Raw genomic sequence first — 27,337 nt, 5'->3', positions numbered from 1 at the left:
AGAGAAAGATGGCATGGAGTTGGGGCAGTGGGGAGTTGGGAAAGATCTGGGAGGAGATACTCCATACGCTGTATGAAAATATTTTCAATTGAAAAATAAAAGATCAACCAGATCAAGAGTCCCATTAGCCAGCATTCTGGAGAAATGTCTGTAAATATTATCGCCAATGGCAGGAACGTGGAATTAGAACGAGGCCAGGGGAGGTGGCTCAGTCAGTGAAATGTCTGCTGTGTGAGTATGAGAACCTGAGTTCTGATCCTCAGCACCCGGGAGAAGCAGGCGTGACAGCTTGTGCTTATAGCCTCGGTGCTGGAGGAAGGAGCCTTGAGGCAGAGACAGGTGACTCCCTGTAGCCCGTCAGCCAAGCAACCTAGCCAAACTGATGAACTCAGATTCAGTGAGAGACCCTGTCTCAAAACAGTAAGGCGGGGAGTGGCCACTCTCGTCTCCACACATGTGTTCACACATGCACAGGCACACATGCACACAGCAATGCATACACACATATACAAATAAAATCATTTTGAAGTAAAAATCTATTACAGGTCTGTCCTTTTCTATAAAGTGACACAGACCCAAAAGCAGCTTGAGATGTGTCCCCCTCTTCAGGGTCCTACACGGGTCTTCGACTAAGCAGTTTTGGTTCTGGGGAATAATGCATTCTTTTGCTCTCCCAGTAATCTCGTGTGGGAACCCCGGAACCCCAAGCAATGCCCGAGTGGTGTTCAGTGATGGTCTAGTGTTCTCCAGTTCCATCGTCTACGAGTGTCGTGAAGGCTACTACGCCACGGGCCTGCTCAGCCGACACTGTTCTGTCAATGGCACCTGGACAGGCAGTGACCCCGAGTGCACAGGTGAGAGCCAGGCTTCCTGGGCTCTGGAGCAAATGGCAGCTCAGACCATCCTCCCTCCAGAATAAAGCTGTCAGTGGGAGTCTGGGGAAATAATGGGAGTGGGAACGTAAGCCAGAACGTAAGCTTACAGCCGGATAGCTTCTGTGCATTGCGCATGTTCTGTTTGGCAACCATGGAGATAAGTGCTTTGTTTCCGTGTACGTGGTGCTGGAGTCTCACCAAAACCCTATAAGGTAGCAGTGGATACCTACTCTCTAAGGAGCAGGTTTTAGTACGAATAATTATTAATATATTTAATATCTGATAATAATTAATAATATATTAAGCATAATATATTATGCCGTATTATTGTATATGTATTAATATAGTCTATCAATAAATTTTTATAGATATTACAGCTAAGGTTCAGAGAGGTTGATACAATATATCAGCCATTATTCAGGCTCTAGCCAAACCCTTGGGCTTTCCCGTTCCTTTCTGGACAAAGGCGCAGGGCTGCAACACTCCCTCCACTTTGAAGCTGCCACCACCCACCATCTTTACATCTTTCCCTTCCTCGGACCCATCTCCACCCCAGCCCAGCTCCTAAGCATTGTGTCTGCATAGCTCCCCTTCCTTGACCCTCTCAAGATAGCCCAGACCCTTTTCCTTAGAAGGCCAAGTGCTGTGGGACCCAGATGGAGGGAGGAGATGGACTGAGTGACCCTGCCATTCCTCCTTTCAAAGTCAGCCCTGAGAGTTCAGACTCCATCGGAAACTCCATGTTAAATTCACAGATCACCAGGCATACCCTGCCTCAATACCCAAACAGAGACTTGGTTATTGCACAGGTCCTAAGACACTGCTTCTAGACCATTCCAGCCTGAAAAAGTCTCTCAGGAAGACTGTCATGGAATATGTTACATCCTTGGGCAAATTGTCTTTTTGATTCATTAATAAACACACCTGAGGTTCTTCAGTCTAGAAAAATCCTCCTTGCCCAGGACTTCATCTACTTTAGGAAAAAAGTCATATGGTCCTTCCTTTCAGAGGAGTGGGTTTGAATAAGAAGGGTGACCACAGTGCAATTGGTTGGCGTGCATATATAGGACTGGGCAGAGGACCTGAGGATTGGCCGATGTAGGGAAATTTGGCTGTGCCCAGTGGTACCCAGGACTTGGCTGATCTGACAGTGCCTTCTTGGGTGGGTGCAGGAGTGATGGAGATGGAGGAAGATGCTGAAGAGACTCAAGGTCTGGGCTAGGACTGAACAGTGCTGTGTCTCTCTTACTCTAGTCATAAACTGTGGTGACCCTGGGATCCCAGCCAATGGCATCCGGCTGGGCAACGACTTCAGGTACAACAAAACTGTGACATTCCAGTGTATCCCTGGCCACATGATGGAATCACACAGAGTATCCGTGCTGAGCTGCACCAAGGACCGGACATGGAACGGTACCAAGCCAGTTTGCAAAGGTACATCTGGGGGCTGAGGATGTGGATGGAGGACCAAAGGAGATAGTGGACATTAGCTTTGAGCATCCAGAGGGAGGGGTGGCGTCATAGCAGCAGTGTGCAAGGTGAAGCACGAGGTGGTCCTGCGCAGTGATGGTTAGGAAGTTAGAAGGTACTGAGGAAAGGCCTGAGCCTCAAGCATCCTCATCCTATGTAATGGGAGAACAGGAGTGTTGTATGCAGAATGGATCAGTGTAAAGTAAAAGAGCAGAGTGGCCACAGATCCTTTCCAGTTCTGCTTGGCCCAGACGCTAGCTGGTGCAGGGTAGCTGCTGGTGTTTGTGACAGGAATCTGGCTGGTTTCCTCAAGACAGCCCCAGGACTCAGCCCTCTCTGATCTCCCCACAGCTATCATGTGCAAACCTCCTCAGCTCATCCCTAACGGGAAAGTGGTGGGATCCGACTTCATGTGGGGCTCTAGTGTGAGTTATGCCTGCCTGGAGGGCTACCAGCTCTCCCTGCCTGCCGTGCTCACCTGCGAGGGAAATGGATCCTGGACCGGAGAGCTGCCGCAGTGCTTCCGTGAGTGACTCGCAGGGGCCTTAGGCGTGTCCTCCGTGATGGCACTCATTCCCCCTCACACTCACACGTGTGTACGCAGAGATCCACTGTGGAAAACAGAGTCATTACCCTCCTCCCCCAAAGCAGAGATCTTTCTCAAGATACCATTAAAGCAGGAGAGAGATTAAAGGAAGAAATTGAGACTATTTTAATGGAGGCCTGAATTTAGACACAGTGGAAATAAATGAAGTCAGGGCTAATAGCAATGTCCTGTAACTTGAAGGGTTGTTCACCAGGTGGGAGAAGCACCCCAGGGTGTGAGAGCACCCCATGCTGGAGACATGTCTCTCTTTATGGAAAAGATGTCCAGGGGACTGCAGCTTTCTGTTGAGAAAACCCATCATCCACCTGGCCTGTTCTGATGACCTCCAATCCATTCCAGGACTCAGGCTTCCTGGGTTCTGAAGGAAATGGGCTGTGGGATTCTAGATGCACCGCATGAGTGGGCTCTGGGGAAATCTTTCCATCTTTATGTTGTACACAACAGTAGGGTTATCAGTTTTCCTCCTACTGTTAACCCTCAGAAAGAATCCACACCCTGGCCACTGTTGGGCACCTGTGTGTTGGAGGAAGAGTCACTTGTTTTTCCCGGCCACCTGGCTAGCTCAGACCTGAAATAATCACACAGAAACTGTATTAATTAAATCACTGCTTGGCTCATTAGCTCTAACGTTTTATTGGCTAACTCTTACATATTAATTTAACCCATCACCATTAATCTGTGCATCACCACGAGGTCATGGCCTACCAGCAAAGTTTCAGCACATCTATCTCTGGCAGTGGCTCCATGGCATCTCCCCGATTCCACCCTTCTTTCTCCCAGCATGCAGCCTAGCTCCCCCCGCCCCTAGTTCTGTTCTTCCCTGCCATAGGCTCAAAGCAGTTTTTTATCCATTAACCAATAAAAGCAACACACAGACAGAAGGACCTCCCACACCACCTGTGGAATTCTGTAGACAGAGGCCACTTGTTCATTTCCTGGCAACCCAGACCCAAAATAATCACACAGAAACTGTATTAATTAAAACACTTGGCCTATTAGCTTATGCATATTTCTAGCTGGCTCTTACATCTTAAATTAACCCATCTCTATTAATCTGTACATTACCATGAGGTCATAGCCTACTGACAAGGTTCCAACAGGCTTCCATTGGTGTCTTTCTCCTTTGGGAGCCACATGGCTTCTCCCTGACTCTGCCTACTCTCTCTATATATCATTTCCAGCCTGGCTATATTCTGTTAAGCCATTGGCTGAAAGCAGCTTTTTTATTAACCAATGGCAATAAAACATATTAATAACATACAGAAAGGAATCCCACATCAGAATTCTGCTTTACTTTGGGAGTCGCTACCATGCTTAGGATTAATAGCTCAGAAAAAAAGGGGAGGCAGGGGAGACATTGTTTATGGTTAACACCTATGACATTCTCAAGACACTAGGGCACAGCCTCAGGGTTGACTGGACTCAACTTTGCTTTCCCTCATGAAAGAAAGATCTGCTTTGCCTTTAAATAAACATGATGAAGGGTGAGGGGTGCAGCTCAGTAGCAAAATGCATGCATAATGAGTGTGGCATTCTGGGTTCCATCCCTGGCACACAAAAAACAGCAATGAATTATGGTCATTGTAAATAAACAATGAGAACTGTACAGTAGCTGGGTACTCACTCAGCAAAAGAATCGCCTTGCAAGCTTGGGAACCTGAATTTGATCCCCAGAACCCACATTTTTAACAAAAAGCTGAATGTGGTGACATGCACTTGTAATCCCAGTACCAGAGAGGCAGAGACAGACAGACGCCCTGAGCTTGCGGCCAGCTAACTTAGCACACTTGGCAAGGTCCAGGCCACTGAGAGACTGTGTCTCAAAAAGCAAGGTGGACTGCACCTGAAGAATGACAGCTGAGGTTGTCCTCTGGCTCCCACATGGCACACACCAGAATGTGTGTGCGCGTGCATGCACACACACACACACAATTGTACTCTGTTAAAAAACATGAAGAAAAAAATAAAACTTTCCAAACATAACCATAGTTGTAACAATATATGTTCAGGTTCTTATAAATGGTATTGGATCCTGACACATTATTTCATGACCTGTATTTGTTGACAGGCCACCAAGAGCTTTCCAAGCACCTGTGTCTGTCAATACATACTCACCTGTGCACCATCATTTTAATGGTTTTTAAAACATCTTTAAATACTTCTTTTTAATTGTATGCGTGTGTGTATGCTACATGCTTGTGAGTGTGTGCACGCGTGCATGTGTATATGTGTGTGTGTAAGCTAGAGTTGCCAGTGGTTGGAAACCACCTGACCTGGTTACTGGGAACAAAACTCAGGTCCTCTGCAGGACCAGCATGTGCTCTTAATCACCAAACAATTTCTTCAGCCCCCACTTTTGATGACTTCAAAGTGTTCCTTGTTGTACCTTCTCTGATTTGTTTAACCTTCTCCTATTGGTGAAGAATTAGCATCAATCAAGTTATAAGCAACTAAGTAATAAAAATCCCTAAAACAGCATTTCTTCACTCTTGTAGAAAAGTTCTACAAGTGAGTGTGCTGGGCCAAAGGGTAGGCACTCTGTACTTCCTGACATGTATTACCAAAATGCCTTCCAAACAGAGCATCCAACCTTACATGGATTATTACAACCAATAATCATGAGCATGTTTTCTTTTCCTTTATCTCCCCACCCCTTTTTTAAAACTATTTATTTATTTATTTATTTATTTATTTATTTATTTATTTATTTATTGTGTGCACAGTATTCTACCAGCATGTATGCCTGCAGGCCAGAAGAGGGCACCAGATCTCATTACAGATGGTTATGAGCCACCATGTGGTTGCTGGGAATTGAACTGGGGACCTCTAGAAGAGCAGCCAGTGCCCTTAATCTCTGAGCCATCTCTCCAGCCCCATTCCCCTCCCCACCCCTTATAGTTTTCTTGGTTGTTCACAATTATCCATGATAATCATATAATATCAACATAACCATAAATCAATCAACATTGAAGAATAACAGGCAGTTATTTATATATACCTTTATTTGCTTCGTGGTCCTAAAAAAAGTGGGGAGGCTAAACAAACCACTTATCTGATGGGACCACGAGTCCCTAAGAAGCAGAGAAATCTTGGATCCTTTTCCACAAACTTGGCCATGTGTGTGTAAGTGCGGCAGGAAAGGTGGCCAGCTAGAGCCAGCATCATTCAGCCGTCTGAAGCACAGCTCCTGACTGCCACATCACCAGGACCCAGGGCCACCAAAGCAATGTCGGATTCAGCTTTCAGTAGAGCACAGCTTCACTTTTGCTAAGAAGAACTGGGAAATGGAGACGGGATTACCGGGGGAAATGACTTAGCGATTGAAATCATGTGGGCATTGACTTTGCAACTGGGCATGGTGTGTACAGCTGACAAAAACCAGAGGACACGCGTGTGAAGATGAGGAGAATGTTCTAGTTGGTTTGTTTGATTTGTGGGACTGGGGCTCAGTCGTACAGCCTCACGCAAGCTAGGCACACACCTGACCGCTACAAACACCATCCACCTCAATGTTCGAACTTCCTGTAACACTACTCTGTTAATGGAAGCAGGTTAGTAAGCTCCCTTAGTGTAGCGAAGAGAGGAAGCATGCACGCACAAGTGGAGACCCCAAGCTCTTACCCAGGCAGGCCCTTATTTCCAGGGATCAAGTGAACCAGAGGAAACAGTCACCCCCTCCACGCAGGGGAAAGGGGAGTTTCTAAAAAGCATCCTGGGCCCACTTGTGTCTCTTGCCTTTCCAGCCGTGTTCTGCGGCGATCCAGGGGTCCCACCTCGAGGGAAGAGAGAAGATCGGGGTTTCTCCTACAGGTCTTCTGTGTCCTACTCCTGCCATCCCCCTCTGGTGCTGGTGGGCTCCCCACGGAGGTTCTGCCAGTCGGACGGGACGTGGAGCGGCACACAGCCCAGCTGTATCGGTAAGGGGCTGGAGGTAGTGGCTGGCTGGTGGGCAGTGGGAGGCTGAGTGATGGCTCCACGTTCCGTCCTCGTTGTCTTACTTGTAGTGGAGGGGTCCTTCTCGGAACAGGGAGCAGAGTGAGGGACAGAAAGGGCTACTGTACTAGGGAATACGATGGCAGCTCAGGCCTCTAAGACAAGTGGAAGGCTCAGAAGGCGGGGTCAGGAGGCGGCTGTGGTCTCTTCCGTTGGCATCCAGATCAGAACGAGGTGGGCGGTGAAAGCGCCAGTGACCATGTGGTCTGCTTCTTTGTTTTGGTCATTCAGATCCTACACTGACCACGTGTGCAGATCCTGGCATGCCGCAGTTCGGGATACAGAACAGCTCCCAGGGCTACCAGGTATGAGCTCGAATCAGCCTTCCTATTGCCTGTCCCTCCCTGCCACTGTTAGCACCAGAGGCCCTGGGAGCAGGCAGGGAGAGCAGACCTCAGAAAGGGAGGAAGGACATGCTCCATGGAGCATCCTTCGGAAATGGAAGGTGCTGGTGTCCGCCAGCCAGGCTGATACAGAAGGCGGCTGATACAGTAGGTAGAGCCTTGAACAGTTCCCAGGAATCCGAGAGTTGGGGCAGGATGCTTGTGAAAATACCAAAATAAACAAGACATGCACACTCCAGCCACAAACAGGACTCATTTGGGCAGTGGGTGCCAGCAAGAGCTAGGCATGCAGCATCTTCCAGAGGGGTTCCCCATCTGCACATAAGTCCTGCACATTTGTCTCAGAGTGAGCCATAGGCAGCCTGGCTGGCACTGAGCAGAGCAGAGAAGCAGGGAGGTTAGGGTATGCTCCTGTCAGGATAGTTAGCTGGGGCTCAAGACGGGTGCTGATCTAATCTGGAGTGATAGACCAGAATCTGGTCAACTGGTGTAGTTTACTCTCTATATCTGTCCTGTTCTCACCCAGAAAGGATGAGCTGTCTCAGGTTCTAGGCATTCGGGGGGATGGGCTGGCTGGGGCTCTGGTCCCATGGGCCTCCCTGACCACACCAACCATGCAAACCAGAGCACTCCCAAGAGCACGGGGTGCTACACAGTGTCATGTGGAAGGGTGTGAATGGGCCGAGTTGCTGCTTCAGATATGGGAGTCAGGGAAGAGCCCTCCTAAAGGTGACATTTGAACTGTGGGCTTCATGACAAGAAAGCCAGCCCTATTCAAGACAGGGCCACATTTCTGATTGAGTAAATAATCCTGATACAGGAACACTGAGGCCAATGCGTGTCCTCTGGATTCCATCCTGTTGTCAAAAGGCAATGACTCAGATCCACTGTTTCAAAGTGACACTGGGGCTGCTGAGTCAAGCACAGAAAACACAGAGGTTCAGAAAAGAAGCATGAACCGCGTAGCCAAGGAAACCCCTGCTCTCACAACTGGGTTGAAGGAGGGGGTAGCATCGTGGGAGAGTGGAGACTGTAGAGCCTTCAGGGGGCTCTGTGTTCACCTGTGCCTCTCTAGAGCTGAGAGGACCCATGGCAGGGTTGGAGAGGAGAGGAATCAGACTTAGCTTGCCAGTTTGGGTTTGGCCAAGTAGGCAGATAAAGGTGCCCAATGTGTGGTATCAAAAGAGGAAACCCAAGAGGACAGGCTGGGTGTGGAGGAAACCGGAGAAATGAAGAGCCCCGCCTTGAGTCTGAATCTGAGCTTGTAGGAACAGTGGAGCTGGGAGATACCGCAGTCTGAATTGCATTGTGGGAAACTGACCTGTCCATTAAGCCAAATGGGCAGAAGATGCCAGTGGAGCCAGACAGTCAGTGACTCTTGGAGGACAGAGAGGACACGGCCAATCAGAGGGAGAAGCAGAGAGAGAGCAGCACTTCTCTCTGACAGACTTTTCCAAAGCACAGAGTCTCCAGGGGCCACACCCATCACGAGGACAGGTCTCCAGTTCTTAGAATGCAGAGTATCATTGAAGAAATGGATGCAGAAGTGATCGTTTAATTTTGGGCAGTTCTTCACATTTTATAAAATGCTTTCAAGTTCACCATCATACTTGAATGTCCCAGAGTCCCAGTGGCATCCTGGCACAGTAGCCACCCCCACTTTGTGCCCAGGGAGACTGGGGTTTAGTCTTCCATTCAAGGGGGAAATGGGGTGTCCCGATTCTGCACCCCTTAACAGCACTGATGTGGCCACACGGCGTGCTTGCAACTGCCCCAAAGGACCACTCAGACTCAGCCAGAGAAGCTTCATGGTGCCGGCAGAGGCAACAGCCTGAGCTGGCGTTCTCTCCTGAGAAGCGAGTGATTGGTTGCTGGTGAAGCACTGCTAGCTGGCAGATGACAGGGCACCCTTCTGTCCTTGCCGCAGGTCGGAAGCACGGTGCTCTTCCGTTGTCAGAAAGGTTACCTGCTTCAGGGCTCCACCAGCAGGACCTGCCTTCCCAACCTGACCTGGAGCGGAACCCCACCTGACTGTGTCCGTGAGTGCCACCCTCATCCGACCCCACACTTCACCCACCAGCCCAGACTGGCGCGGTGGGGTGTGCTCCCGTTAAGACCAGTGCTGCTCTCTCTGTAGTACCTGCGTCTTGGGGCCTCATGGATGTTTCTACACAAAAGCCTTGCTGGAATTCGAAAGCCATCGCTATGCCTTAGCAAAGCATAGGCAATACAGAGCCAGCAAGAACTAAAAACTATGGAGGCAGGGTCCTGGAAACATTGCACATACTGGGTTCATTTTCTCAGTGTTGCAGACTGAGCTGTCCTGCAGCTGGCTAAGACATCATGCTAGGACATTCAGTCTGCAAAGAGATGAAGGAGGGGGAGCCAGGCATGGAAGGGCAGAGATGGAACGGAACAGGTGTCTATATAGGGGGTAGAGGATTCAAATCTCAGATTCCTTGAGCCTAACGTTGTCTTTGCTCTCACCCAGCCCACCACTGCAAGCAGCCAGAGACACCCACACATGCCAACGTCGGGGCACTGGACCTGCCATCCATGGGTTACACACTCATCTACTCCTGCCAGGAGGGCTTCTCCCTTAGGGGTGGCTCTGAACACCGTACCTGCAAAGCCGATGGCAGCTGGACAGGCAAGCCGCCCGTCTGCCTGGGTGAGCAAGGCCTCTCTCTGGTGGAAGCTGGGGAGGAAGGGCTGGCGGGTACTGTAATAGCCAGGAGGAGGACAAGCCCTGCTTCTAATTGAAGTGTTGCTGAGACAGGAGACCACTGCAGAACAGCTCACACAAGCCCGTGTCGAACCCACCGCCTGCCTTCACTTCAGCAAACACACACCAACCCTTTCACTTACGCAAGCACGACTCCACACTGTCCTGCCTGGCTCCTTCCACCAGGCTGAAAGAATGCATGCCTTATTGTCACTCTGCCACACCTGACCTGGTCTGGGGTGCTGAGGGGCGAAAGATGCGATTCTGTCCTAATGGAATTCACAGTAAGGCACAGTATCGTGTTACAGGTGTGATCCGTGTCCCCGGGGCACCTGTCAGGGTCTCCAGGCCCATGAGGATGGAAGTGGGAAGAAGGACAGTTTAGGAAGAAAGAGAAAACACTGCCAGGATTGGGAGTGGGCTAGAGGACTGAGCCACTGGCCATCAGCGCCATGTCCTTCATAGGTCACTCACCCAGCACCCGCCTCTCCTATGTTTGTACAGGGAAGGAAGGCTTTCCTTGAGCATGTTGTGTGAGCCCAGACAGGGAGGGGCTTCTAGTTTTTCTCTGGCCGCTTCTTCTGTACATTAACCTTGATGTAGTTTCCTGCAGCCTCTGTTCTCCTAACACAGCTGGTATTTTAAAACGTTGTCATGTTAAATGTCACCGTGTCTTATGTCACCGCCATACATGGAAAACAGAAATAACGAAAGCTTGTGTGGGATGCTAATTACCATGTATCGGACAGTGGAGCGACCCCTTCAGGAGCCAGGAGATGCTCTGAATGCTGGAGTGGATGAGGAAGGCTGCTAAAGGGGAGGGCAGGAGCCAGGGAAGACTTCCTGGAGAAGGTCACGTGTGCTATATGGGATGGTGTGTGTTTGTGGTGGGGGTGTATGGTGTGGTGGTAGAGGAAATGATATGCATGTATGTGATACCTGGTGTGTGTGTGTGTGGTATTTGGTACATGTGTGTGATACTTGGTGTGTGTATGAGAGAGAGATGGTATGGAGGTACATGGTTGTATGTGATATATATTGTGTGTTATATGTTTGTGTGGTATGTGATGTGTGTGTTATATGGTATGAGGACTGTGAGAGAGAGGTATGCTGTGGGGATATACAGTGTGGTCTATGTATGTGTTTTCTTGTGATATGTGATATGAGGTGTGTGTGTGTGATACATGGTATGTATATGTGTTGTGTGTGGTATGAGGCATGTGTGTATATGATATACTGTATGTATATATGTGATACATGTTGTAGACTGAGTCTAGGGTATATGTGTAGTGTATGGTGTGGGGGGTGTGTGTAGTATGTGGTATGTGGTGTGTGTGGTATGTAGTATGGTGTATGTGTGGCATAAGATATGTGTATGTATGTGTATAGTATGTGGTGTGGCATATTGTGGCATGTGCGTGTGTGTGTGGTACGTGGTGTGGTGTGGTGTGTGCATTCACACTAGATGGGCTGATAGGTTGACTGCATGTCTTAGACACTGTGAACACTGCTGCACACTGGATTCAGTGCCTTTGGGTGTACACCCAGTAGTGAGGTCGCTGGATCATATAATTCTATTTTTAGTTATTCTTAACTATTTAGAGATTACACCAGATTCTGTTGTTATTTAATACAGTGACAGCCACATAACCATGTGCATCTTAGTGCTTTGCCTGATACGCCAGTATCCATAAATGATTGTTTGAGTCCCTCATTTTTCTGTGTACTGTGCTATTCTGAGATGGTCTGTAGCATCACCAGACCCATCACTGTCCTGGAAAGCAAGACCCCAGCAAGCATGTTCCCCCAACCTCAGAAAGGCAGCCGTCATTGTTTTCCCACAGAATGTGGGCCAGAGGCTGACTCCGTTTCCTCCCATTCCCTTTCCCCAGCAGAGGTCCGGCCCAGCGGAAGACCCATCAACACTGCGCGTGAGCCACCGCTCACCCAAGCCTCAGGTAGGCAGAGTCCAGATCTCTGGCTCATGAAACTGATGTTGTCTCTGCTGTGCCATTAGCAGCTTCAGGCACATAGGTCCCCATGCCATGGAAAGGATTGGAAACCCTCTGTAGACATCTAGACAGTTCCCTGCCAACTCCTAAGCCAGGCTGACTTCAGGGAGAGTAGGCTTTACAGGGAAGGCTTCAGCGGAAGAGGAAGCCAACGTCCTTAGAAGAGTGTCCAGATCCCTGGGCTCTGGAACCACTGAGTACCACAGCCTTCCTTGGCACAGCGCCCACCAGTGTGTGGTCACTAACCCAGAGACCCAGGAAATGCTCAGGGAGCTTCCGGAAACTGGGACCTCTTTAAGACAGGTACTGTGTCTTTAAGAGCGTCACGTCCAGATGCTAGCCCATGTGGGTAAAGGCTTTTTGTGGGTGCCAGCTTGGTTTCTCTATGCTCAGTGAGCTGTGTAGATGTTATCTTCAGCAATCACACCTTGCCATCGGTTTGTGGAGAACAACCTATAGTCTTGGTAACAGCCTGGATTATTTGGATATTCCAATGGGACCCCTTTGGCCAAGAACTCCCAGGACTGAAATCTTCATTTGGAGACAAGATGGCCAGTTGGGACTCTGTCTTTCCCATTATTGGGCAGTTTCATTTAGATCACCTTCATATATGTGTGTATTTTGGGAAGCTTCTATTGCGTTAGATTTCCATACTACTCCTCAAATGGCCCTTAATTTTAGCTATCTCTTCCCGTATTTCCTCCCTCATCCCTCTCTTCCCCACCCACTTGGTCCTCATAGTCCAGCCTCCCATCCATCCATAACTATCTATACTATTTTTTTCTCCTGGAGAGGTCTGTCTGTCCCCCGAATTCTAGTCTCTTACTCTGTACGTAACCTCTATGGTTCTATGGATGATTTTCATTGACTTAACAGCTAATATCCACATATAAACAAATGCATTTATATTTCATTCTTAACTGACAGATAGGTACATGTGTATGAAGCACAATATGAAGTAATGTTGTGGGTCTGTGTATACGTATTGTGATATAATTGCATGAAGCTAATTAACATACATCACCTCAGAACATTTAAAATAGACACTTTGGGCACATTTAAAATATATAGAATATTATTGTTAACAATAGCCATGATACTAGGCAATAGCTCACTAAAGTCCCTCCTGCCCAGCTAAAAATGTGTTCCCTTTGGCCATGCATCTACACCCCCAATCCCACTTCTCCCACTCTCGACTTCTAAAGTTTGACATCTTAGCTTGGTCTGTAAGTGATACCTGTATTGAGATATCACTGCCTCTGGCTCATTTCATGTAGCATCATGCCTTCCAAGTTCAACCATGTTATCACAAGGGAAAGATTTCCCTTTTGTGGAGATAAGTGATATTTTATTGTTTAGTCCATTTTCTTTTTTCATTCATCCACAGATACTGAAGTTGTCATAGTTTGGCTTCTGCAGGTAGTTGAAATGAACGCAGACATACAGATGTCTCTTTAATATGCCATTGTCAGTTCCCTCCACCTGTCCATTCTAGGACAAAAGAGCGTCACACAATCACCAGAGCACCCTATATCATCTCCCCATTTCAGACACTCAAGACAAAGCTCCACGTGTGAGCTAGGATCACTTACCAGGCGATCCTGGCTGTTCCAGCAACATTCAAAGTCCAACTCACATGTTCGCCAATCCTTCCAGTTCCAGGGGATGTTTTTGCCAAGAATTCCTTGTGGAAAGGAGCCTATGAGTACCAGGGGAAGAAACAGCCGGCCATGCTTAGAGTAACCGGCTTCCAGATAGCCAACAGCAAGGTCAACGCCACCATGATCGACCACAGTGGGGTGGAACTGCACTTGGCAGGTAAGGAAGCAGCTATGTCTGGGGAAGCAAGACAGGGACAGGGGTGGCCAGTGCATACCCCAGGCAGGAAGAATCTATGTCACTACTTCATAGGGTCAGGTGGGGCTCGGCCTGGCCTGATGGCCAGGGAAGAATGAATATCTATATTCCTCCTGCCCACGAACTAATGACAGCCAAGGCCACTAAAACCCATGAAGAACTCTCTCGAGGAAAAGGGAAATAGCCTGAAGACTGGGCCACGGGGTGAAGCATAGATGTCCCAGAAACCCAAGTGCAGTTAATAAACTAAAGAAAAAATACTTTCAGTCATAATCAGACGAGAAAAGCAAACACAAAATGTGAGTTTATATTACAAAAAGCTAGAAACACAATTTTTCCCCAGGATAAAATGTAAGTGGTTTCATTATATCATATCTACAGAAAAAAAAAATATGCTGATTTGGGGGCTGGGGAGATGGCTTGGTGGTTAAGAGCACCTGCTGCTCTTGCACAGGACCCACATTTGATTCCCAGCACCCACATGAAGGCACATATGTACACACACACACACACACACACACACATTTTAATAATGGTAACTGAAACTTCGAAGCAAATGTCAGCTTGAGAGTCAATATACCTCAATGGAATACATTTGTGTCTCAAAGTTTTAAAGTTAAAAAAACACAAAACTATGTTCCTGGGAAAGAAAACACCCCAGCAAAGCGCTCACAGCAGCTGTTTCCTTAAGGTTCTTTATCTGTGGACACCATGGTAACTAGCGAGACCCGAAGTTCTTTTTACCTTCAAGCATCTCTGCACTTTTTAAAGCTTGTGCAGGCTTCAGCTTTTGTGTGATCAGAAAACAAGTGTTTCTTGAATAGATAAGTGAATGGATGGATGAATCAGCACACACGCAGTCCGTGTGTGACCACGCCCTCCACACACGCAGTCCTAGTGACTCATTTGCTCTAACATACAGACACACACTCCCACAAGTGGGTCTGCTATCCTGTACCCAGGGACTTGTGCACATACCTATGCATCCATGGTCAAATCAAAATACACGAAGTCATATTCGTTTTTTTAAACTTTTTAAATTGTAGTTAGTTAGTTAGTTAGTTGTGTATGTACACTTGTGTGTAGGCAGGCATCAGAGGGCAGCTTTCAGGACTAGGTTCTCTCCTTCCACCACATGGATCTTCAGGATGGAACTCGGGTCATGAGGCTTGGCAGCAGCTGTCTTTCCCTCGCTGGACCATCTCAGTCCCACAAAAATCATACATTTGCTCACACATACAAAAATAGAATCACTGTCTCCACCTAGTTACCAAGACACATCTCACATTCTTGCACGCATCTGTCTTCAACCACAATTAAACATGTACTGGTCTAATGCACCGAAGGCGTGCGGGGGCATTTCCCCAGTATCCACACAGAAGTTTTGCTTATACCTTTGGCACCCACACAGGTGGGTTTTGAGATCTCTCAGAGTGTCGAGTATAACCTGCTTTCTTTCTCCAGGAAACTATAGGAAGGAAGATTTCCGCCTCCTGCTTCAGGTCTACCATGTCACGGGGCCTGTGGAGAACTTTGTGGATAAGTTCAAAGATGACCACTGGGCGTTAGATGGCCATGTAAGTGTGGCAAATTGGTCTTCACCAGGCCTTGCACCCTCCTCCCGTTCCCAGATTGTTGGCAGAGAAAGGATGACAGGGTGTGAGGACTGCTGGGGTCCCCTGGAAACCTGAGGAGTCTTGAGAGTAGGACTAGGAGCCAGGGAGTCCTGGTCAGCAAATGGAACGGACAAAGGGAGGATAAAAGAGGCTTGAAGAGTCGGAGTGGAGGACTGCCATGTCTGAGAGGGATGCATGAGCTCCTCTATGGAACAGGAAGCAAGAAATGGGGGTCAGGGTGTGAGAGTGCAGGTAACAGTGCAATGGGTATGGGCTGGAAGAAGGTGAACCCCAATGACTCCTTGAGATGTATGCTTAAATTTGAGATGTGGGCTGGGGATTATTTATCACAGCCTGGGAGTTCAGGACCCAGAAGAGAGAGGCAGGAATCTCTTTCATACCTTTGTGGGAACTACACACATTGTAGAATCATGGGGTAGAAACCAGTCCCTAAGTGACGGTCTTGTGCCATACCTTCTGAGTTCACAGTGGGAGGAGGGTTGGGCATGGAATTCACCTATCCCTGCCCCCACCTCGCTGTCTTGGATTTCTAGAGGGAAAAGAGAGAATGGGGAAAGAACAGGAGATCGAATGGGCTGGAGCAGTGTCACTGAGGACAGGCCTAGCTGGTGGAGCACTGTGGCTGAGAGCCTGCTTTGTAAACCCACTGGAAGAACCGAGTGACTTCTCCAGGGCCTGGCACCGGCATATGCAGTTAGTTCCCTGGCATGCCTAAGGGTGTCTGGATGTCCCTTGGGGGTTCAGTACCAGTCTTAGCAAGCAGTTAAAAGTCTGAGAAGGAAAAATAAACTCAGCAGTGCTAGAGGGAGAGAAGGAACAAGTTGTCTCAACCATGCCAGAAGGATTGCCACACACAAAAAGACGAAGGTCAAAGGCGAGACCTAGAGTGAGGAGTGCAGGCCAGGGAACGTTGAAGATCAAGGGGCCAGCAGCAACTGAAAACCTTTAGGGTCCCTTCTACAGCCAGCCAGGGTCTGTCTGGGGGAACAGATGAATACAAAGGGCACCCCAAGGCTGGGGCATGGTTCAAGGGGTACACCTGCAGCACCCCCAAGCATACTCCAGCTACTAAGATGACAGGCCATATTGGAACATCATGAGGGTCAGGTCAGGTTATGTCCCAGCCACCTGAAAAAACAGCATCTTCTGGAACTTCCAGAAACTCCCCAAAATGTGTTCACTCTGCGGGGCTCATTTCCGTCCTAATTCTGTTGGCTCTGCGGCAACCCACAGGTCAGTTTTCATCGCAGTAGTCAGAGCTCACATGTGCCCAAGGCCTACTAAAAATGGCGCTGAGGACGTCACTGTGTCTGTCACTCAAGACCTCACGGCATGGCATACATACCATTCTACAAATGAGAACATAAGCGCAAGGTGCTCTGAACAGTAGAAGCCAAAGGACAAGGACAGTGGCTCATGCCTCCAGTCCCAGTACTTGGCCAGCCTTGTCTCTACAGAAGTTTGAGACCTGCCTAGGCTACTTGAGATCCTGCCTCAAAATCCAGAAAAAGAAAGAGAAGGGAGAAAAAACAAAAAATAACTTTTTTCCTTTCTACCTCACATCCAGTAGGGGTCCCTGCTCTGCCAGCTGAGGCAAACATATCGGCTATGCTCTGGTCTGGCAGGAGCTCCAGATTGTTCTAGCATGCCTTTCATCTCTCTGCCTCTCAACCCTTCCCCTCCCCATCCCTCCATCCCTCTCTCCCTCCCCGTCTCTGCTGTCACAGGTCTCCTCAGAGTCTTCCGGAGGCACCTTCGTCTACCAAGGTTCCGTCAAGGGCCGCGGCTTTGGGCAGTTTGGCTTTCAGAGACTTGGTAACTAGCATGTGTCCTGGGAGTGTGAGCTCAGGGGGCAGGGGAGAAGCTGTGCTCTGGGGAGAGAAGGAAACTGGTGAATTTCTCCACCTAAGAAAGGGTTTCTTGGCTCATCTGGATCTTGAATACCTCTAAGACTCAGAAAAGTTGTGGTATCTCTCCAAAAACAGACCTGATGTTCAGCCCTGGGCTGCTGTACCGGCCACCAAGTGCCACAGGCGTCAGCCCTACCCAGAGGATTAGGGAGTCCCTGAAGCACCCCTACATGAGCCGTCAGGGTGTTCTTCCTGTAATGTCATTTCTTCCTTAGCATTTTCCCTGGAGGTTGAGACGGTCCTTATGTCACAGACAAGAAACCCAAGCACTAAGGCACCTTCTCCTGTCTGTCCCTCTCAGACTGGGACTCTGCAGGCTTGGAAGCACTCAAAGAAACATCCTCATTCCATACAGAGGCCCTGGCCCCGAGATTCGGTCCTAGCTTCTCAGAAACAGTAAAGGAAGAACAGGAGGCCATTGTGTGTCCTCGAAAGCCACCTCTGCACCCCATGCACCATGACCTCCCACCCCCAGGGCCCTACCTACCAGGCAACCCAACACCTTCTCCAGCAGCTCTTACCTCCAGAAAGTTCTCTCTTCAGTCAGCTCAGATTGACTCACGGCGCCCCTTCCTTGCCCCTCCTCCACACAGTCATCTTAGCTTTGCCCTCAAGGGATCCAACATGCAACAGCCCTTACAGCTTCTAAAATGGTCCCAGAACCCTTAGTTAGGCACAGTGAAGACCCCAACAAACAAAGTTCTACAGCCAACTCCCTGTCTCTTGTTGATCCCTAATCCCTCAGTTAGGTGGCCCTGCATGAGGAGTCAATGGTGTGGACTGTGAGCCTTAATACCTCACCCCAGCCCTGGCAATTCAGCTGCATTGTCTCAGTGTGATGCATATACATACGTACACACACACACACACACCAGGGCTTCATCTGATGAACGTTTTCATCTGGTCAGGCTTTGATGGCCAAGACAAGTGTAGAAACTTCCAAAGAACTGCATCCTTTGAAGGTCATGCTGACAGATAGAATTTCAGGTTCATCTGCCTGCTGTCTGCCCTGGGGTCCCTGGGGAGAGATGGGAAGTCAGCCCCCAGGCACAGTCCTCAGGACACCACGTGACCAGCACAGGCAAATTCCCATTGACCTCTAGGGAGCAGAGTGTGAGGCAGGCAGTTGAGGTCTGGGCACGGCTAAAATAGAGCTTGTGACAGTACCTGGTGCTCTGCTGGGGGGGGGGTGACCGGCAGGGAGCATCGCCTCCTGGTGGGTGAGTGTACAGACTTGACTTCTCCGCTTTGACACTTTGCAGACCTCAAGCTGTTGGAGTCAGATCCCGAGTCCATCGGCCGCCATTTTGCTTCCAACAGCAGCTCAGTGGCCGCTGCCATCCTGGTGCCTTTCATCGCCCTCATCATCGCGGGCTTCGTGCTCTATCTCTACAAGCACAGGTACTGTGACTGCAGAGGCCAGGGAGAGCGGCTTAAACCCCGCCCCCGTACCCTGAAGTCAGGGGCCAGGGAGAGCGGCTGTAAACCCCGCCCCGTACCCTGAAGTCAGGGGCCAGGGACTTGGTACCCAGCCCTAGTACTCTAAAGGCAGAGGCTGAGGAATGCAGTTGAGCACCCAGCCCGCCCCGACCCAGCCAGCACCTCCTGACTCAGGATGTAGCTTTCTAAAAGGGAGAAAGAAAACCTCTCCTCGCTTGCTCTGGACCCTGTGTCTCTTTAATTCAAGGTCACGGTCTCTTATTCCCAGGAGAAGACCCAAAGTTCCATTCAACGGCTATGCTGGCCATGAGAACACAAATGTTCGGGCCACATTTGAGAACCCCATGTATGACCGCAACATCCAACCCACAGACATCATGAGCAACGAGGCGGAGTTCACAGTCAGCACAGTGTGTACTGCAGTATAGCCCCCAGGCCTGGCTGCTACTGCCACCGCCGCCGAGAGTCCCGCCGCCAGCAGCCGGTGAGATTGGGGGCTGGAGGGTGGGAGATGGCCTGGTGGCAGGGGACACAGGGACCTACTTATGCCTTAGTCCTGCATACATGGACCCACACACACACCACAGGCACAAAGAGCTGGCCACTTGCTGATGAGAAAATTGAAGTTAAGCCCTTGAAAGCTAACGAACTTGAACAAGACCACACCCCTAAGAAGAGTGGATCACACTGTAACCCCCAGCCGGAAAGTTGAGCCACAGGGGTTAAGGGTGTGGAAGACAGCTTAGATGAAAGCTCTTACCACACAAATTGAGGGGGAAATTCGGACCCTCAGCACTCACATAAAAGCCAGGGGGATGTGGCAACTGCCTATAATCCCATTGTCTGGGAGGTAGAGATGGGGGTGTCTGGGGCAAGCTGGCTGCCAGACTTGCTGGTGTGTAAAGATATCAAAGTTAACATCTGGCCTCCACACATATACATTCATGCATGAGCACCGCACAATGTGTGCCCATGCACATGCAAACATTCAAGCACAGCACACACACACACACACACACACACACACACACGGGCAGGTGGGCGGGCGTAGTAAATGCTCGGCCATCATGTACTCCCTACCTGTCCTCATCCCCAGTTTGAGAAGACTAAAAACCAAAAGTAGAAGATGGACCCAACTGATGCCCTTCGTTCTTTCTTCCTGCTTGGCTTTGCTTCTTTGTCCCACCCACTTCTCTTCCCACCTCCCGCTCCCACCCCTTCCTCTCTTCTCCCAACCTGCTGTGGTCTGTTGGTTCCCAGCTCCCCAGGGGGCAGGAAGGAGCTCCCCTGAGCGCAGTGCCCAGTGCCCATCTTCGTCTGTCCCTCCGCCTACGTCTGCCACTGCTGGGACTCAGGCCCTTGCTCGCCCGGCCACCATCTGTGCTCGCCACGCTGGAGAGGACTCCAGAATGCCCTGGCTTGGGGCAGTAAAGGAAGAGGGGTCGCAGATGGAGGAAGGCAGTTCATGGATTCAAATAACAGAGTAAATTATGGGTGTGCGCCTGAGCACACACAGCCTCTCCCTCACTGTGTCCTATGGAAGAGACCACAGAGGCTTTAAAAAGGGAAGTGTGTGTGTGTGTGTGTGTGTGTGTGTGTGTGTGTGTGTGTGTGTGAGAGAGAGAGAGAGAGAGAGAGAGAGAGAGAGAGAGAGAGAGAGAGAGAGAGAGAGGTTCCCTGGACACTGTTCCCCACAAACACAGAAGAAATGAGGAAGGCACCATTACCTCTCTAACCAACATGTCCCTATCCCATGTGTGGGGACACATCTCATAGGAGGTAGCATGCAGAAGCCACCTGTCTGCAGGGGTGGTTCCATTTGCACAACGACAGCAAGGATTACCTGGAAGAAAGGGGGGCCGGGAATCTTCAGATACAGTTTGGTGATCAATTCAACTTTCTTCAACCATAACGGCATTGAGTTCTAAACCCAGTGAATTCAAAAGTCATTTGGGTCCTGGTCACATATGGAAAAGAAGGGTAAAGCAGTGTCGGGGCTGGGGGATAGAACAGGAATCTGGCCCGGAAGCCCAGGGTCACAGCCAGCTGTCAGGTGACCAAAAGAAGAGCAAAGACTCTGCACCAAACAGCACATGCTGGAAAGGACCAGAGCAAGGCAACCCTGACTCCCACAGGGTGGCGGCCACTGCTTACTGGTTTATTCTCTGTGCCTGACTCTACGTGGTATTTCTAGTTCTTAAAACACCACCAAAGCAGGACTTGCTACTCTCACTCAGAGGTCATGGAAGCAGGAGCCACAGCGTACGAGCACAGCTGAAGCCAATGCGAAGCTCTCTGATCGTGACGTCTACTGCACCTGCTGCCAAAAACCCAGGGCTATGATGGGCACCAAAGACAGGAAGGCAGGGGACTCTTCACAAGAGGACGCTCGTGTCTAGTCAAGGCTCTGCTGTCTGTGCCTGGGCAGCACCAGGGCAAGGACCCAGTACCCCAGCCTCCTGAATTGGTGCTTGCTTTTCGGCTTCCAACAGTCCACAACCATAGCAGAGGAATCTGGCAGCTCCTTAGTCAAAAGAACTGAATGAAAGTCACCCTCTCTCCAGCTCCTTGCTGGTGGCTCGGATTCATTTAGACCACTGGTTCTCAACGTGTGAGTCGAGACCCCTTTGGGGGTCGGATGACCCTGTCACAGGGTCACCTAAGACCATCCTGCCTACCAGATATTTATACTACAATTCACAACAGTGGCAACATTACAGCTAAGAAGTAACAATGAAAATAATTTAAAGGGGCACCACATTAGGAAGGTTGATTACCACTGATTTAGACAACGTCACTGTGTTTAGGGCATTAATGGACTCCATATGAGTGTGGTCGTGAGTTTAGGAATCAACATAATGACGTTTAGAGTCACTTTCTCTGTCCTCGGGCAGGTCTCCATTAGTGTACACCCTTGCTTTCATGGGGATTCCAGCCTCAGATGTTCGTAGGGCATATTGAAATGATAGACAGAATGTGTGGGGGTAGAGGGGCGGAGCCACAGTTCTCACCGACCCCTACAGGGTTGGAGCAGTTAAAAGAGCTGGATGATAATGGGCTACAGTAAGGGGTCTCGATTTCCAGCAGATGCTTTGAAAACTGCAAGGGTAGGCCCACTCCTGCCCACACACACTCTGGGACTCAGCATCCTTGCACCAGGTGGAGAGGACCAGTCTAGACTAATTGGCTCATGCTCATTCTTTCCTGCCCCTGGTCCAACCCAGTGCGCTCTCTCAGCCCTGCCCTACTCCCTCCCCTGTGTGTCCTTGGAAGGTCCCAGGAGTCACTCTAGGAGCACCTGCTGTGTCTCTCCCTGGCCTTGGGCACTTTCTCTTCAATCCCAGAGGCTTGGAAGGGGACAAGGCAAATTAAGCCCTTCGCCCACCATCCGTACCCTCTACCTACCACTTCCATCCCACGAGGAAAAAAAAAAAAAGCAAAACAAAAACAAAAAAAAATCTTTTGTACAGAGATATATTTTTATTATACAAAGTTTGTACAGTACCAAAAAAAAAAAGACAGAAAAAAGGTGTACATTTTTTTCATTATTGTAGGTAAGTGGTAGCGGAAGCCTTTTTTGTAAATGTAATAAAGTGTATAAATACGGTTTTCAGAAAGCATCACGTGCTGTAAATATGTAATCTACACCCCTTCTCGGCTTGTCTGCAGTATATGCATTTAATTTATCTGTCTCTGTATATGAGGCCTCCCCCTGGGGTTCTGCATTATGGTACTTTCCGGAATTTGAAAGCAATTTTAAATTTTTTGAATTCAAATAAAATATAAATTTTTGCATTGGTTTTCTTCCATTTTTATGACCTCTTTTGTGGCTGGGGGCAGGTGTTTCTTGGTGATGAGGAGATGAGAGTTGGGCTGAGACAGTGGAGGTCAGGATCCAAGGATTCCAGGATGTGGGTGAGAAAGTAGGATGTCTATAGGAGAGAAAGGCCAACGGCAGGGGTCTTCCCCTAAAGGACAGGGAGCCTGGCGGGAACTAAGCAGCTGTCATTTGATGTGAAAAGTGCACCCAGGTTACCTTCAGCTTTCTGCTCTCCCATTATGCCTTACATCTGCACTGTACTTTAGTGCCGACTTCCCCTCTTCGGTGACCCAACTTTAAACCAACTTTCCCAGTTTCAGTGAAGGTATTTTGTCTGGGACATAACATCTGGTATTTACCTAGTAGCCACTGGGGACAGCTGGACAGACCCATCCCTGTAGTTGGACCCCCCTCAGCTTGCAGGGTTCAGTCAGGAACTGTGCTGGGTGAAATAAGCCCCTATTGCCAAGGAGATGGCTCAGAACAGAAACTTACCCCGGTTTATCAGAAGAACAGCAGGTGGTTTCTCACTGCCCCAAATACCAGGCAGGATAAGATTCCCATAAGTCTCGGCACAGAAAGACCAGGGAGCCAAGCTACAGTGGCAGAGGGGGACAGCACACGACCTCCACACCACCCCTCTGCACTGAGGGAAGGGGGTACCTGTTGTGGTCTGAATACAAAACATCCCCCATTGGCTCACATGTTTGAACACTTGGTCCTTGGCTGCTGATGCCATTTCAGAAGGTCGTGGGCCTTCTGAAACAGAAGAGCTGCCTTGCGGGGAGGAGGAAGTCAGTGGGGGCTGGCTTTGGGGTTGACTAGAAGCTCACCAGTGTCCTCTGACTGCACTCACCGGCCCCCTTGGTTCCTGCCACCACGCTTTCCCACCACCATGAGCTGTATCCCTTCTAACTGTAAGCCAAAAGAAACCTTCCCCATGAAGTTGCTCCCATGGGTACTCAGTCACAACAAAAAGAAAAATAACCAACACAGCGCCCTTGAACTAAGAAATCATAAGCAAGAAAAAGCCACTGTATCCCTCCCTCCACCAGAACCACCCATTACACCTGGGCTAGGTCTGTACACTTCTTTTATCATGGACAATAGGGGCATCCACGTATCTTCCTAGTCTCCCTGAGCATAAAATGTAAGGGGTCAGTGAGAGGTGCCCCAGTAAAGGCGCTTGCTGCTCAAGCCTGACAACCCGAGTCTGGAATCCATGTGGAAGAGCCAGAGCCAGTACAGTATGCTTCTGTGACCCCAGCACTCCTGCAGCAGACCTCATTTCCTTCCCCGCCAACCGTGTGCAGGTCTCCGTTTCTTCATATCCTAAGCATTCTCTCGAATCTTCTTGGTAGCAGTTGTCCTAACAGGTGTGAGATGAAAAACTTCCTCATGGTGGAACTTGCCTTCCCCTAGTGATTAGAGGGCTTTTACATGTACACATCAGGGTTAAACTATTGAAAGAGGAATTTCTCCAAAGAATATGGGGCCCATCCCCCATATAAATCATTCCAGGGGTGGAAGGAAGGAAAATTCCCTACAAACGTGCAAAAATAAACCAATACCCAGGATTAAACACAAGCATAACAAGTGAACCTAATAAGATAAAAAATTTAAATAATATCCCAAATCAAATCCCACACAGTACCCAGTCTGTGCACTTCTGCTGGAGTGCATTGTGGGAACAGAAAAAGGCTGTGGAACTTAGTAGCCTGAGAAGGGCCTTGGGCACCTCCAGCCCACCATGTATTCGTTTTATAAAATAATAAATAACCTCACTTTAGAGAAGATTAATTTTGATCATTACACTTTTTTAAAAAATCTCAAAAGAACAAATATCTGTAGCTCTGAGATAATCACATTAGCTTTGTGTTATTAAAGCCGGCACGTGATCACGCCACTTGCACATTTGTGTTACACGTCTCCGCTAACTCTTTATTGTAGATTATTTATTGTATAACTATTTGCCTTATCTGGTTGTTTTTATTTTTTTTTATTTTTTATTTTTTATTTTTTATTTTTTATTTTTTAAAAATCTGGTTGTTTTTAGATGCAGTCACCACATCAATGCATCTTATTTCCACATTTTAAGTGGCTGCTTATTTTCCATGCCTGCCAGTGCTGTAATTTGTATCCAAACCCCTGTTATTGAATGTTTCCATTATTAAATGTTTTGCCATCATATTATTGCCATAAACAACCTCATAGAGTGATTGCTGGGCTTTGTTTAGGACCTAATTGGTTGTGAATGTATTTGGGTGACAATCTTTCTGATTGTGCTTTTTTTTTCCTCTGGTCACAGTCAATTAGCATGAATATGCACAGCAAACTTGCAGTTTGGGGATCCATGCCAGGCACACACGAAAACACGGAGAAAATGTAAGCCTTTGTTCTTCTGGTAGCAAGATCTGAATTATGATGCCTGAACTAGAGACAGTTCAGCAACTGGATATGAGTGGGGGCAGCAAGTAGGTATGGGTGAGTGGCAACTGGGTATGGGTCGTGTTGATGGTTTTAGTAAAATGCTGCAGGTCCCCGAGTGGCTGCAGCAGGCAGTGGGCCATGAGACCACGCCACAGGTCCTGAAGTGGCAGCAGGTCCTGAGAGCAGCCATCCCACCCAGGAACGGTGCAGTTCCCCCAAGTGGCTGCAGTGGGTCATGAGGGGCAGTGAGTCCCAGGCAGGGAGCTGCGTGGTGGGTGAAAAACCTCGATGGAGCAGCTAGTCCCACGAGTAGAGACAGACGGATGGGCACACCACAAGACGGCACTGCAGGTCTCCAAAGATGGCTGATCCCAGGCAGGGAGCCACCTAATGGGCGAGAGACAGACAGATAGGCACACCATGCAGAGTGAGGCTGGATATTTATTTAGTGGGTTATGGAGAGGGAAGGAGAGAAGGGGAGAAAAGTAGAGAGAGACAGACAGACAGAGACAGAGACAGAGAGAGAGACAGAGGGTGGGGGAGGAGAGGAGCCATAGCAGCAGCTACCTCATGGGAGAGAGACAGAAAAAGGGAAAGGACTCAGACTGGAAGCTGAAGATCAGCTTGCCTGTGGAAGGGGGAAGGGAGTGGGCGTGGCTTGTCTTTTAAAGGGACAGGACAGATCATTATAGGTAGGGATGGGTAAACACAGCTAGAGTGGAGGCAGCAATGGTGAGATGGACAGAGATGGGTGGAATGGAGATACCTTGGGGAGATTTATCTCACGGTACACAGAGACTGACTGGGTGTAGAGAGACGATGGGAGAGGAGACTCAAAGGTGGCTGACAAATGTCTGACCGAGATGTCTGGATGGATGATATTCTTTATTGGGTGAAACAAAGAGGAGTGGAGGATTGAGAAGCAGGCTTAAATCCACACGGACATGCTGAGAGCCAGAAGTGCCAAGTAAGCAGCAGAGAAAATCTGGAGCACTGGAGAGGCAAGAGTCTAGATAACGCTAATCGTAGATGTTGACGGTGGAGAGTTCAAGACCTAGGCTGTGAGTGAGCAGCTGTGATGTTAAAGGTGGCAATCCCAACTGACCTCCTGGGAGGGTCCAAGTCATCCAAGGTGACAGCAGGATTTGGATACAGAGAAGGACTATAGTCAGGGGAGGAAGTCCTGGAAGCTGCAAGAGAACCGACTCAGGCAGGGGAAGGAGAATGGGAGACAGAGCAAGGTCTTCCAAGGTACGTTGAGGCAGGATGCTGGTTAAGAGGGTAGCCCTGCAGCCAAAATACTACAGCTGACTTGTGTTTAGGCTTTCTGCATAGCAGTGGAATGTTACCTAGTAAAGCAAGTTACTAACCTGGGTGTGGGTGTGGGGGCCCACAGAAGTGAGTCCTGTTCCACCTTGACAAAAGGTCAGACAGTTTGAGCTTATTTTTACTCTTTCAAAGTTGCTGACAACAGGTGTGGCTACAAACAAGATATCAGACCCTAGGGTGTGGTTACTTCGTGTTTTGGACATTAAAATGATCCACTCCACCCTGACCAAAGAGAGAATTCAAGCCTATTCCTGCCCCTTCATTTTAAAACAGGAGGTTTTGACATAGGAAGTGGTTGCCAATAGGATACTTGGTCTAAGTTGTATTTGCTGCATATCCTGCCCAAAACATCAGAATGCTTAACTCAGGAAACAGTGGCTTGATGTCTCAAGTACTGAAGCAAGTAATTGCTGTGGTTGTCCTCTGAGTCCTATTAAGGTGGTCTCTTGCCTTCTCCACCACCCCCGCCCCAGCTTTGGATTGGAGTATATAAGGATATGGAAAATAAATGCGGTGGATTCAGTATTCACAGAGTTGCCCTCATGGCACTCTCCTATGTCTCTGTATTTCTCTTGTATCTCTGTCTATTCTGCCTAACATCTCTAATCCACACGCCCCTACCCTGGAACATACAAACTTGTTGAGGCTAAACCCATGACACCTGGGCCTCTCAAGACCCTTTGTAAAGTGGAGCAGATACGCCGCCTCACTGAGGCTGGACTTAGGTCCTTTGCAGGTAAGAGCTCTGGATGACCGGTCAGATGGACAGGGAAGAAAAGAAGGTAACACTGTGGGTGTGTAATGAGGAGAATGGCACACCTGTGTCTCCACCAAGAGGCGGGTGGGCTCTGAGCCACCGAGCAGCCATTTGAAAAGGCTTCCGGGGAG

At 49.0% G+C, this 27,337-nt stretch overlaps 1 protein-coding gene across 7 annotated transcripts in view; it reads left to right on the top strand.

The window, feature by feature from the left end:
• Window positions 1-22,607, top strand: part of Csmd2 (CUB and Sushi multiple domains 2) — a 543,351-nt gene extending 520,744 nt beyond the window's left edge. For 2 of the 7 annotated variants that reach the window (XM_057784126.1, XM_057784120.1), the window contains 14 exons: window positions 678-854; window positions 2,130-2,309; window positions 2,697-2,870; window positions 6,696-6,869; window positions 7,177-7,250; window positions 9,217-9,328; window positions 9,781-9,960; window positions 11,907-11,972; window positions 13,683-13,844; window positions 15,348-15,460; window positions 17,248-17,335; window positions 18,693-18,831; window positions 19,118-19,354; window positions 20,131-22,607. In XM_057784126.1, coding sequence (XP_057640109.1) covers window positions 678-854; window positions 2,130-2,309; window positions 2,697-2,870; window positions 6,696-6,869; window positions 7,177-7,250; window positions 9,217-9,328; window positions 9,781-9,960; window positions 11,907-11,972; window positions 13,683-13,844; window positions 15,348-15,460; window positions 17,248-17,335; window positions 18,693-18,831; window positions 19,118-19,298 — 1,820 coding nt within the window. In that variant the 3' untranslated portion in view covers window positions 19,299-19,354; window positions 20,131-22,607. Of the gene's footprint in view, window positions 1-677; window positions 855-2,129; window positions 2,310-2,696; window positions 2,871-6,695; window positions 6,870-7,176; window positions 7,251-9,216; window positions 9,329-9,780; window positions 9,961-11,906; window positions 11,973-12,767; window positions 12,833-13,682; window positions 13,845-15,347; window positions 15,461-17,247; window positions 17,336-18,692; window positions 18,832-19,117; window positions 19,355-20,130 lie in introns of those variants that run through there. The other 5 variants (XM_057784125.1, XM_057784122.1, XM_057784124.1 and 2 more) reach the window with 5 other exon arrangements.
• Window positions 22,608-27,337: the final 4,730 nt, after the last annotated feature.

This window comes from Chionomys nivalis, chromosome 11, assembly GCF_950005125.1.
Source record: "Chionomys nivalis chromosome 11, mChiNiv1.1, whole genome shotgun sequence".
Classification (NCBI taxonomy): Eukaryota; Metazoa; Chordata; class Mammalia; order Rodentia; family Cricetidae; genus Chionomys; species Chionomys nivalis.
The sequence above is the reverse complement of the archived record's forward strand: the minus strand, read 5'-3'. Positions and strand labels throughout refer to the sequence as shown.